Source organism: Lepisosteus oculatus, chromosome 6 (assembly GCF_040954835.1).
Source record: "Lepisosteus oculatus isolate fLepOcu1 chromosome 6, fLepOcu1.hap2, whole genome shotgun sequence".
NCBI lineage: Eukaryota > Metazoa > Chordata > Actinopteri > Semionotiformes > Lepisosteidae > Lepisosteus > Lepisosteus oculatus.
In genome coordinates, this window is record NC_090701.1 from 27,437,187 (window position 1) to 27,450,100 (window position 12,914).

Consider the following 12,914-nt stretch of genomic DNA (forward strand, 5'->3'; position numbering starts at 1 on the left):
TGAGTGTCCTGTGGCAGTGTGTTTCAACGTGTGGCAGTGTCCTGTGGCAGTATCTGTCATTGTGTGTCAGTGTTCTGTGTCACTGTCTTGTGGCAGTGTGTGTCAGTGTTCTGTGTCACTGTCTTGTGGCAGTGTGTGTCACTGTCCTGTGTTAGTATGTGTCATTGTATGTCAGTGTCCTGTGTTAGTGTGTGTCATTGTATGTTACTGTCCTGTGTTAGTGTGTGTCATTGTATGTCAGTGTCCTGTGGCAGTGTGTGTCAGTGTTCTTTGACAGTGTGTGTCATTGTATGTGAGTGTTCTGTATCAGTGTCCTGTGGCAGTGTTACTCAGTGTGTGGCAGTGTCTTGTGGCAGTGTCTGTCATTGTGTGTCGGTGTCCTGTGTCAGATTCTGTCATTGTGTGTTACTGTCTTGTGTTAGTGTGTGTCATTGTATGTCAGTGTCCTGTGTCAGTGTGTGTCAATGTCATGTGGCAGTGTGTGTCAGTGTTCTTTGGCAGTTGGAATCGGTGATCTTTGACAGTGTGTGTCATTATATGGCAGTGTCCTGTGGCAGTGTGTCAGAGTCTGTCATTGTGTGTTACTGTCTTGTGTTAGTGTGTGTCATTGTATGTCAGTGTCCTGTGTCAGTGTGTGTCAATGTCAGGTGGCAGTGTGTGTCAGTGTTTTTTGGCAGTTGGTATCAGTGATCTTTGACAGTGTGTGTCATTATATGACAGTGTCCTGTGGCAAGTGTCCTGTGTCAGTGTGTGTCAGTGTCTTGTGGCAGTGTCTGTCAGTGTGGGTTTGTCTTCCTCCCAGTGAGTTCATGAACTGTACCTATGTGCTTGTTGTCCGCAGTGATACAAAAGGATGGGAAGAACTCCAGGCCCTTTGTGTTCACATTACACTCCCAGCAGATGTCTCCCCCTGTCCAGATGCTGGACGTGGCGGCCGACACCCTGGAGGACCTCAACGGCTGGGTGTCCAAAATCCGTGAGGCTGCACAGAATGCAGATGCACGGGTCAGTACCAATGGACAGATCAATAGGCACATGGGTCAGTGTGAGCAGACAATCAGGCAGGTGGACGAAAGGGTCGGTAAGGACAGTGAAACGGTCTACAATATCAAGAGTGGCAAGAAACAGACATCAGTGATAAATATGGAGAGTGAACAGACTGAATGTTTAGTGTGGTGGAGGGAGCAGTAGATGTGGTGGAAGGGAAGGCAGAAGGTGCTGATGGTCTGGGCCTGATGTTGTGCTGTTTCTTTGGTGACAGATGCAGGAAGAGAAGCAGATGGAAAGGAGGAAGAAGATTGCGCTGGAGCTGTCAGAGCTGGTGGTGTACTGTAGACCTGTGCCTTTTGATGAGGAGAGTAAGGACTGTTATACATTCAAAATACTGTATACACTCCCCCTCTCTGGTCACACTCTTCACTCCTCCCTCTGTCTACCTGACCACACCCTTCAATAAGGGCAAATTCATATTGCTTCTCTTGTTCTCACGTCTGTTTCTCAAATGATGTATAAACTGTGTCAGACAAAGGAGAAGTATGAACAAGCTACCAAGCCAAGCTGATAAAGTTGATACCGTGGCTTCTTTTAAGAAACAGCTAGATGCCCAGATCATGTAGCTATCAAACGGGCCATCAAACAGACTAAGTGGGCTGAATGTAACCATCGTTTGTAACCATTCTTTTATTCATATGAATGTTACTATCACCTGTGTCTAAGAATCAGTGTTATCGGTTTTAACCTGGCTATTGTCAGGAACAGTTCTTTCTGGGCCCTATGCGAACGACACGATCCGGAAAGTGAAGAAACAGTAGGGAAAAATATCATGCAGGAGTGGGTCAGGAGACGGGGGGGCGTGTTCGAGGTGAGCAGGTGTCCAGGGGAAGTGAGTCCGGGGCAAACAATCCAAGCATAAATCCAAAATGGGAGGCAGAGTCCAAGACCAGGGGATCCATCCAAAGTAATTAAAACCAGAACCGGGTCGGGACCGGCGGGACAGGGAATCAGGAACAGGAAACTAAAACCATACTGCAGCAGGACCTCGGGCTCTCACGAAACGAGATTCAATGAGAAGCGCTGGGCAAACGCCTGCATCTGGCTTTAAAGGTGGAACTAAAGAGGGGCTGGAATAAGGAACAGGTGTGGGGAATGGGACAGAACGAGGAAGGGCTGGGGCGCCCTTAAGAGGAGGAGTAACGATCGTGACAGCTGTAAGTGCACTAACAATTAACAGGTGCACAGTGCTGCTTATACCTCTTCCCCAAGCTGTCTAGAGTGTAGTCCTGTCAGGGGTGGCAGGGGAGCTATGATTATTGAAGTTCATTGTGAACGAGGGAGTCTAAGCGAGTGTTGGGAGAGGTCTCTTTCTGTTTTGTCACGCCAGTAAACGCGTGTCCCCCTGCCTCCGTTTCCCTCAGAGATTGGTACGGACCGAGCATGTTACAGAGACATGTCGTCATTCCCCGAGACGAAGGCGGAGAAATACGCTAACCGCGCCAAAGGCAGGAAGTTCCTGCAGTACAACCGGCGCCAGCTGTCCCGTGTCTACCCCAAGGGCCAGCGGCTCGACTCCTCCAACTACGACCCTCTACCCATGTGGCTGTGTGGCTCACAACTTGTCGCACTCAACTTCCAGACTCCAGGTAGAATATGGGGATACAGTGATAATTCTCTGGGATCCAGGGATCTTGCTCTTGGATACTTGGAATGAGCTCTGGAATATTTGGATAGCTCACTGCCCAAAGCACTTGATACTGAAAAATTGTCATGATTCTATATTGCAATGTGTTAATTCAAGTAATAAAAAAGCTTATAACTGTATGTGTTTTCTTAGATTCTTGGAACAGCTGGTAATACAATAGTAATTAGGCGGCAAGCATAATAAAACAGATTATTTATTACAAATTAAACTGAGAACCTGTTTCCCTACTGCAAAATAGTCCATCACTAAATAACGATAGACGTCTTTTAGCCTGGGGATTCCTCAATTATGAAATCACTATTTTTTTAACAATATAAATATTTTCTTAAGTGTGGGGTACTCTTCCAGTGCTCAGTTTACCTGGACAACTTCTGGCATCTTGGTCTGTATGAAGGAGATATCCCTCCCATGGTCCAATGATATCTCTTCTGAAATTATCTCTCCCTTCTCTCTTGTTTTAATTCTTTCCTGTATTTTGCATCGTATTTATCATGACTTGAGGCCTACAGTATATATGACGTATCCCTGTGAAGGCTTACTTAGTGACCTCACTCAGAATTATCTGGTAACTCTTAAATATTGCTGATCTAAGATGGCTGATTTCATAGAGGTTTAGTTTAGCCCAAATTATCCCACTGTGGCTGCTTCAGATAAAGACAATGTACACAAATACTTTAAAAATGCCCATTGTATCATCTTTTTTTAAAATGGGGTGCTTTTCTTGGACATTTCAAGTGTTTTGCTAACCCCGCAACTATATTAGTAAGAAAGATGATCCTGATACTGAGTGCTGATAGCAGGTATATCTGTATCATGGGGTTTATTCTATTAGCAAGACTGAGTAAAAATTGCATTTTGGGGGTGTTTTCCGTGCAATGTGATCACTGGGTGCTATTGTCTTTGATGCTGTTCTCTATGTGGCGTGATCGCAGTGTTACAGTGTTATATTGGGGTGGTCCTCTGTATGGTGTGGTCACGGTGTGAGAATCTGATATTAGGGGTGTTCATTTTGTGGTGTGATCACTATAAAGCTGTGTTCACGAGGAATGACAACTCCCAAAATCAAAGTGTAATGAACTATTGTGGAGAAAATGTTTGGCTTAACCCGCTTGGCTGAGGGACGACCTCCTGGCCATAGGATGAGGAGCCCAGGACCCCCACGCAAGGTAACCAAGGGGTAGCTGAAGAGGTGGAGTTGGGGTGGAGGTGGGATGCAAAAGTTGCACGTGACGGAGGGAGATATCGCATTCGGTATTTATAGCGTTAGGTGGAGGAAGGACAAAGGGAGTGATTGCTAATCACTGACGGCTGGGAATGATTGAGCGTGGTTGTTGTCATCCCTCCGGAACTTTCATTAAATAAACTCCATTTCACGAGGAATGACAACGCCCAAGATCAAAGCATAACGAACTATTGTGGAGCGAATGTTTGGCTTAACCCGCTTGGCTGAGGGCCGACCTCCTGGCCGTAGGACGAGGAGGCCAGGACCCCCACAAAGAACCAAGCAGGACCTCAAACCACCAATGCAGAATTTGGAAGAGCCTGGAGAAGGTTAGAAGGTGTGATCTGTGACGCATGGGTTGTTGCAGCAGTAAGACAGTCAAATGAAGAAGATCGCTTTATTAGCCACATACAATTTCTTGCATTAGGAATTCATCTTTTCGCATACCCCAGCTTGCACAGGGTCAGCCATTGTACAGCACCCCTGGAGCAGTTGGGGTTAAGGGCCTTGCTCAGGGGCCCAACAGAGTAGGATTCCTCTGCTAGCCGGGGGATATGAACCGGCAACCTTGCCGGTTCATGTGGGACAACTGTTGACTGGGCCAGAGATAGGACAGCGGGCAGACACGGCCGAGGAGGTGGCCGCAGTAGCAGTGGAAGGGGGAACCCGGGGCTAAATTGAATGCTGGGTACGGGGACATGAGACAGGACAACTGGTGGCTGGGCCGGAGGTAGGATGCCGGACAGACCCGGGGCTGGGGAGATGCCTGCAGCAGCAGTGGAGATGGGAGGAATGGGCCCGGGACTAAATTGAACGCCAGGTGGACATGAGACAACTGTTGACTGGACCACAGGTAGGACTCTGGATAGACCCGGGGACAAGGAGATGGCCACAGCAGCAGCTGAGACAGGAGGAATGAGCCTGGGGCTCTTTCTTCTCTTTCCTCCCTTTTTTTTTTTGCGAAAGCGGTCATTTTTAATAGGCTGCAAACCCTTTCATTGAGGAACCCGTGTAAGACTGGGTTAATTAGGCTGTTTAGTGTCCTGGAAATGATGAGAAACCGACTGGCTGTATCCAGTCTGTAGCTACTGCAGCGCAATTTCTAGCGTGGGCTGGAGAATGGCTGTGCGGGTGGCGTCAGCCGAGGGCGCCGGAAAATTTGGAAGCGTTTCTTTTAACTGGACTCTCAAGCCTTCAGATCGCAGTGTCAGGTCTGTAATTGCGGGAGAAACTGGAGAAGAGGAGGAGTGGATATGCGCGACTGCAGTGGTAACGTTTACGTTTGAGGCAGGGGCTGCTTGGAGAATTCGCTGCGGAGGAAGGAGAGCTGGATTCGTGGTGAGGCAGGTGATAATTGCAGAATGTGGAGTTCAGTGAGGTGTTGAATCTTGAGAGAGCTGGCCGGAGATGAGCGCTGCTGGTAGGAAGGCAGGAGATGGAGGCGCCGGGGCAAAGGAGGGAGATATTGCATTTGGTATTTATAGTGTTCGGTGGAGGATGGCCAAAGGGAGTGATTGCTAATCACTGACGGCTGGGAATGATTGAGCATGGTTGTTGTCATCCCTCCCGAACTTTCATTAAATAAACTCCATAGATATTGGGGTGGTTGTCTGTGTGGTGTGATCACTCTATGACAGTGCGATATTGGGGTGGTTCTCTGGTGTGATCACTATGAGACAGTGTGATATGGATTGGTTGTCTGTGTGGTGTGATCACTGTCTATCTGTGTTATTGGAGTGGTTCTCTTGTGTGGCTGGAACACTGTGTGACAGTATGATACTGACTGGGGCGTTTCTCTATCCAGATAAGCCCATGCAGCTGAACCAGTCTCTGTTCACGCTGGGGGCAGGCAGCGGTTATGTGCTCCAGCCCGACATCATGAGAGAGGAGTCTTTCGACCCCTTCGACAAGAGCACCCTTAATATTGAGCCCATCACCATACAGCTGCAGGTCAGGGTAACAGATGTCCTTGAGTGTCTCTTTGTCTGCCTCTCTATAAATTCTACCTACTGTATTTGTGTCTTTTGGTGTCTGTCTCTTCAGTTTCTGTGTCCTGCTATCTGTTAACCTGTCAATGACCAATGGTCATTGGTCCAATGGTCATTGGTCACACCTGAAGAAGGCTCCACGGCCGAAACGTTGTGTTTTCTCTCTTCTTTTTTTCAGCATGGAATAAACTTATTACAATGACCAATGGTAGGCCCTTCAGCCATGACATCTACCAGGTAGTTTAAAATTGCTGCAGAACAAGACACAGCAACATAGTCTAGAGAACCTGGTGGAAAGGGAAAAGGGGGGCCACAGAGTGGTTAGGACAGACAGTTTGCATAGGCATCCAGTTTTGTCAGCTCCAATGATAAAAGTGTACTGTAAAAGTGCACTACCTACTGTAGGTATATTAATTGGTTGCTCAAGTACAGCTGAGAAGAGGTGTTCTCACCTGGAGTGGGGCTTCACCTGAAATTAGCAGCAGGATGTCAGATACAGTATGTGGTGAGAAGAAAATGGAAGAAATAGCAAACCATCTGTCTAGTGCTTGTGATACACCTTAGAACATGGCATTTGTTGCATCATAAGCCATTCCTGCTCAGTGAGCCCCACATTTCTTCCCAGGTTCTTTGGTAAGGCTCTTAATGATCCTCAGTGGAGAGGCTAATTCCATAGGAAGTCTGTTGTGACTTCCTTTCCCTCCTATAAGAATTCTGCTCAATCCGAGGGCTCAGCACTCACTCACGTCAGCTGTATCAATCCGAGGGCTCAGCACTCACTGAAATCAGCTGTACATTCAGCACTTTTTGTTTTACTCTAGAGGAGGCCATGGTGGCTCAAGGCCCCACCACTGGGGTTGGGTTCTGAGCCAGAATGGTGACTTCCTTGTTCAGCCATATTTCACTACATCTCTCTCCTTCTGCACGTCTTGTATGTTGGAGATGTGAAAGTCTCTGTCTGGGAAGATGGGCTTCCACCTCTCTCCGCATGCATTATGTGCTTCGTTCTCAATTTTTAATTTTCTATTCTAGCTGTCTGGGTGTCTGCAACTCAAACTACTCATTGACCTGAGACGTTGGATAGCTGCCGTTAAACATGTGGTACTTTACATTGGCAGGTGCTGGGCGCCCGTCACTTGCCCAAGAATGGCCGCAGTATTGTGTGTCCCTTTGTGGAGGTGGAGGTATGCGGCGCAGACTTCGACTGCAGCAAAAACAAGACTGATGTCGTGGGTACGACACACTGTTCATGTCTCTGTCATTGACTTTACAGTATTTGGTTACAGGAGGGGTTCTCAAAATATTTGGACCAAGTACCACCCCTAATCAAACCAAAGCATCCAACTACCACCTACAAGTCATCTTCTCGTAGGAACCCCAGAAAATCTCAATGACCAACATGAGCATGCGTGCGTGGACACACTCACATATACATATAATAATAATAATAATAATAATAATAATAATAAACTTCATTTGATATAGCCCTTAAAAGGTGGCTTCTCGATGCGCTTTACAGAATGACAACAGGAATAACAACAATTAAAAATAAACAAGAAAAGCACCATTTCAGTGAGAGAGTCTGTTTAGTCGAGCAAAGCTGATGTGAATTAATTGTTCGAGCCTTTATACAATTCACAACAGAGTCTAACAGATTTTAAATCGTCAGGCATTTTATTGATGGCAAAGACCTCGTGGATGCTGCAGTGCGTCCACTTTATATCTGGAGCAGCCTCTTTAATTCATGCAACTACACCGCTGGGGCAGCTTGTCATCGCTCTAGCACCGTCTGTACAAACTTCAACGCATTTTATCCAGTCGATGCCATTCTCTTCAATAAATTCATTCTGAAATATGTATACTCCTGTAGTTCTTGACCGTAGCAGCTTACAGAACAGAAAGTCCTCATGGGACATACCCTCAAACTCAAACGAGCAAATTGGCAAAATCAAAGGCATCTAATTGCAGTGAAAAGCATCTGCTCATCTTAATGCGCTTTTCAGTGTACTTTTGACATCATCTGCCATATTAATAATTCTATGAATTAATGTGTCTTTTGAAGCGAAGGGGGCAGCAGGTAAAGCTGTTTAGCAGCTGTTTCTCCACACATAATACGCGTCAGCTCTTTTGCCAACGGTTTACCTGCTTACCTGCTTTAGCAATCCGCAAGCTTGCGTTTTTCCCCGTTTCCGTTTCAGGAGTCTGTCTCAGAAGTTAAAATACGTTTTTATTTAATGCGCATGGAAGTGAAACACGGAGACACTTGGTGTATTTTTCTCAAATTAACCTAGAACAGTCCTTAAATATTTGTCTGTTACCTATTACACTTTCCTGTGCTCACAAGATTTCAAGTGTTCCAAAACCATGCACATTCTCCTACCTCCCTATTTTCTGGAGAGAACTTTTTTTTTAAAATGCAATTGGCAAAGTAGCAAGCATTCTTATACAGTGGTATAGAATTACATAGTAGCTCTTGTGTCCACTAAAGTATTAGTGCTCACTGTATTGATGGGAGACCTCCTGGAAAAATTTGAGGTTTTTGCTGGAAAGGTATTAGAGAAGCCAGCGGGGGCCACTTATCCTGCTGTGTGTGTGAGTCCTAATGCCCCAGTATAGTGACAGGGACACTATACTGTAAAAAGGCACCGTCCTTCAGCTGAGACATAAAACCTGACTCTCTGGGGTCATTGAGCAATCCAGGGTGTTTCTCGAAAAGAGTAGAGGTGTAACCCCAGCATCCTAGCCAAATTTCCCCCTGGCCTTTACTAATCATAGCCTCCTAATAATCCCCATCTATGAACTGGCTTCATCACTCTGTTCTAGTCCCCACTGAAAGTTGGTGTGTGGTGAGCATACTGGTGTACTATAGCTGCCATTGCATCATTCAGGTGGGGTTGCACATTGCTGGTGGTGGAGAGGAGTCCCCATTACTTGTATAGCTCTTTGAGTGGAGCGTCCAGAAAAGTGCTATAGAAGTGTAAGGAATTATTCATCATTAGTAGTTGAAGTATCTGAATTCCACCGCCGTAAGAAAGGCGAGCTTATGGCCGACCTGACTATGCCCGTGGAGTCTCCAGGATAAACTTCGCCAGGTTTAACAATTAAACATGTTTTATTCACATTGACTTTGGTTTAGTCAACAAACAAAAAAACGTTTTCCACAATACCAAAAGCTATTCCTCAAAGCTCAAGTAAACTAAACCCGCACCCACGCAAGCACATCAGAACCGTGATGCTCTAATTTCCTCTGTTTTTTGAAAACTAAAACTTCTAGAATTTACATTAATGAACATCGGCGATTGGCAGTCTTAAAGGCATACGCACAATTTCTGTAAACAAAACAATGTGGTTTTCAAATAGTAGAACATCAACATATTTACAGGATTGTTTTTAAATGTATATAACCAAATTAAAACATTACATGGCTCCTACAGCAGTAGTAGTAGTATTTTCTCTGCTCGTGCACTAACTCTCCAATATTAATCTGCTCTATTCCGCCTGTAGCCATTCCATTCAGTTTGAAAGCCCTCACAGTGTGACAGGCTGGTTGTATGTGGCTGTGCTGCTCCAGGTGTTAATGAACCCCGCTCTCCCCCTCACAGCGGACAATGGGCTGAACCCTGTGTGGCTACAGAAGCAGTTTGTTTTCGATGTGCACAACCCTTCCTTCTCCTTCCTGCGCTTTGTGGTGTACGAGGAGGACATGTTCAGTGACCCCAACTTTCTGGCCCAGGCCACCTTCCCCATTCGCAGCCTCAAGACAGGTATGGCACACCGAGAAATCCCCAAATATACAGTAGGCAGATTACAATAATCCCAAAGCTGGGACATAAACTGGGCAGAAAATTGCAAAGTACAGCACAGCGTGTTGCAGTAGCACTATGTGTATCAAATTAACATTAATATTGTGCGTATACTGTATATGCAGCATTTTAGTACATCACAGCAGCAATGTGTGTATTACAGTAAAAGTAATACAGTACTTCACAGTAGCAGTTTGTGTATTGTGGTAACAGTGTGAGTGTACTGGTACTGTAGTGTAATACAGCACAGTAGTAGCAGTGTGTGTATTACAGAAACACTGTGTTATAGTGTCATAAAATACAGTAACTGAATTATACTACACTATTATAGTGTAGTACATCATTGTTGTGTTTATATTACATTAACAGTGTGTATTATGGTGTAATACATCACAGTAGCAACGTGTGTGTGTCAGTAACAGTGAGTGTCTTTTAATGTAATACATCACAGGAGCAGTGTGTGTGTAACAGTGAATGTATTATAAATTTAATACATCACAGTACCACTGTGTGTGTCAGTAACAGTGAGTGTATTATAATATAGTACATATCAGTAGCAGTGTGTGTGTGTCAGTAACAGTGAGTGTATTATAATGTAATACATCACACTAGCAGTGTGTGTCAGTAACAGTGAGTGTATTATAATATAGTACATCACAGTAGCAGTGTGTGTGTGTCAGTAACAGTGAGTGTATTATAATATAATACATCACACTAGCAGTGTGTTTGTGTCAGTAACAGTGAGTGTATTATAATGTAATACATCACACTAGCAGTGTGTGTCAGTAGCAGTGAGTGTATTATAATATAGTACATCACAGTAGCAGTGTGTGTGTGTCAGTAACAGTGAGTGTATTATAATATAATACATCACACTAGCAGTGTGTTTGTGTCAGTAACAGTGAGTGTATTATAATGTAATACATCACACTAGCAGTGTGTGTCAGTAACAGTGAGTATATTATAATGTAATACATCACAGTAGCAGTGTGTGCATTACTGTTGCAATGCATTAGTATTAGAATGTAACTTGTTATCTCAGCAGTGTGTGTGTTTTCAGGCTTCAGGAGCGTTCCTCTGAAGAACAGCTACAGTGAGGACCTGGAGCTGGCTTCTCTGCTGGTGCACATTGAGATTGTCAACGCCAAGGTCAGGACCACACCCTTCTCCTGGCCTGATTCTGCAGTCAGCCATTCCTCTTGGGGTTTTTACCCTAGTGTGGGACTGCTCGCAAGAGTTTGAAAGCCAGCTGGTCACATGAGAACATTGTCATGAATGTTTATCATTTCTGTGTGTGGAGTCTTCATTGGGGTGGCACAGTGGTGAAGAGGTTAACTGCCTCGCAACACTGAGCCCTGGGTTCAGTTCCTGGCATGCAGGTGTAATGTTGCCATAGCCAAAATGTAATGTAGTGTGCTCTCTGAAGGCACCAGTTCTGTAGGGTTTGGGCATTTACTGGGACAATTATTAATTGTAGCAGTAAATCACAAAATTGATTCTTTTGATGGCTTTAGAATCCAACCATGCGATATAACTCAAACAACGCACACACACAGGTACTAATACACAATGATACGTTTATTAATACATAGAATATGCATATAAACTAACAGATCTTATCGAGAGGGTTATCAGAATACAAAAGATATATATTCAATCAGTTACAAAGAGTTACATATATCAAGAGGACATACGTTCAGTATATCATTCATTTAGACCGTTTCATAAATGAGCTTGGTTGTAACTTCTACATTAGATACTCAAACAAGTACATAACTCTTAGGAATTAAATTGATATCAACTGGTTGGGATAACAATTGAATTCTCGAGCTGTAATGCATTGAAGTTGAATACTCATCCAATCTCTGGGGATTCAGATCTCCTGCGGGCACAAAGAAACAGTTGCAGGCTTGTTGCTGTCCAATCCACGCTCTCTGGCTCGGTGCCAGGCTGTGCTGTGCGGCTTGCGACGGTGCGCTGCTGATGCTCACTGTTGGCTTTAACTAGCAAAGTTTGTGCACAGGAGAAAAGATGACTGTGGGTCCCAGCAAGTCAGGAAGAGGACCGGTTCGTTCCTGATGAAGAGCTACAGTAGTTCTGAATAGTGATTCAGCTGTCCACAGTTCTGACCTGTTCACGAGGCCTGCTGCTGGTGCTAACCTCGGGTGGATCCTCTGGTTACTCTCTGGCAACCTCCGCTTTCGACTCTTAGAACAAAGGAAAGTTCTGGCACTCGGACACACTGGCCGTTCCGTGGTTGTCCGGGCTGAGTCTCAGGATGGTCAGGAGGCGCGCTGCGAGAATGTCCTGCCCTTGGGAGCCTTCTGCTCCTGGGCCGTCCTGACCTGGAATTCTCCTTTGAATTCCCTTTAGAAAAGTCCACAGAATTCTCCTGAATCTTACAGAATCTCTCAGGCTCTCTGTGTTGCTTGTTTTTACCTGGAGGAACTTCAGCTCGCTGATTGGCTGAAAGTTCCATGGGCATCAGAGTCCCACGTGGGTTACTCGGCCCTACCAGTCCCTGATGGGTTGATCAAGGTGAGATATGAGTCACTTACTCCTGACAATTAGGAATGCAGTCCAGATGTCCATCTGGCACTCCCTAGACAGATAGGCGCCAATGGATGACCATTGATCATGATAGCCAGGCTTAGCTAAGTGCATCCCCCTTTGGGAGCTGTCCTAGGAAACTTTATCAAAGGAAACCTTAAATCAGCCTGCATGAATAGTTTCTTTATTCCACAGAGATGAACAGAAAGATGAGGCCTAATTTGGGAAAGCTCTGAAACACTTAATTCTGCCTTATTAATAAGCCTTGCCGCTACACAGGGTTTGTATGTTCTCCCTGAAATTGGACCTGGTGTGAGTGTGCATGAGTCCGTACCCTGCAACACTACTCTTCCTCAGGGTTGGTGCCGCCATTTGTGCTTTAAAGCCTGTGTGGCGATGTCAGCATTTTGTCTGTCTGTGTGTGTGCAGGAGGAGGATGACGAGAATCTGTACTCGTCCATCCAGCGGCTTCGAGATCGCACCAGCGAGCTGTCCAATCAGGTGTCGGTGCTGGAGAGGACAGGGCCGGCAGACCACACTTACCAGCAGAGCCTGGATGAGCTGCGGGCAGCACAGGACCAGCTGAGTGAGCTGATCGAGGCCCGCAATCACAGGTCTGCGTGACTGCACTCACAGCACTCTGAGCACTCGTC

The 12,914-nt window shown here is 45.5% G+C and overlaps 1 protein-coding gene across 2 annotated transcripts in view; it reads left to right on the top strand.

Annotated features, from left to right (window-relative positions):
* The window catches only part of LOC102696192 (1-phosphatidylinositol 4,5-bisphosphate phosphodiesterase gamma-1-like), a 58,565-nt gene that overhangs the window by 42,134 nt on the left and 3,517 nt on the right, over positions 1 to 12,914 (top strand). For both annotated transcript variants that reach the window (XM_069191131.1, XM_069191132.1), the window contains 8 exons: positions 842 to 1,005; positions 1,262 to 1,358; positions 2,415 to 2,639; positions 5,725 to 5,870; positions 7,027 to 7,141; positions 9,511 to 9,672; positions 10,772 to 10,860; positions 12,691 to 12,875. In XM_069191131.1, the coding sequence (XP_069047232.1) occupies positions 842 to 1,005; positions 1,262 to 1,358; positions 2,415 to 2,639; positions 5,725 to 5,870; positions 7,027 to 7,141; positions 9,511 to 9,672; positions 10,772 to 10,860; positions 12,691 to 12,875 (1,183 nt within the window). The remainder of the gene's footprint in view (positions 1 to 841; positions 1,006 to 1,261; positions 1,359 to 2,414; positions 2,640 to 5,724; positions 5,871 to 7,026; positions 7,142 to 9,510; positions 9,673 to 10,771; positions 10,861 to 12,690; positions 12,876 to 12,914) is intronic.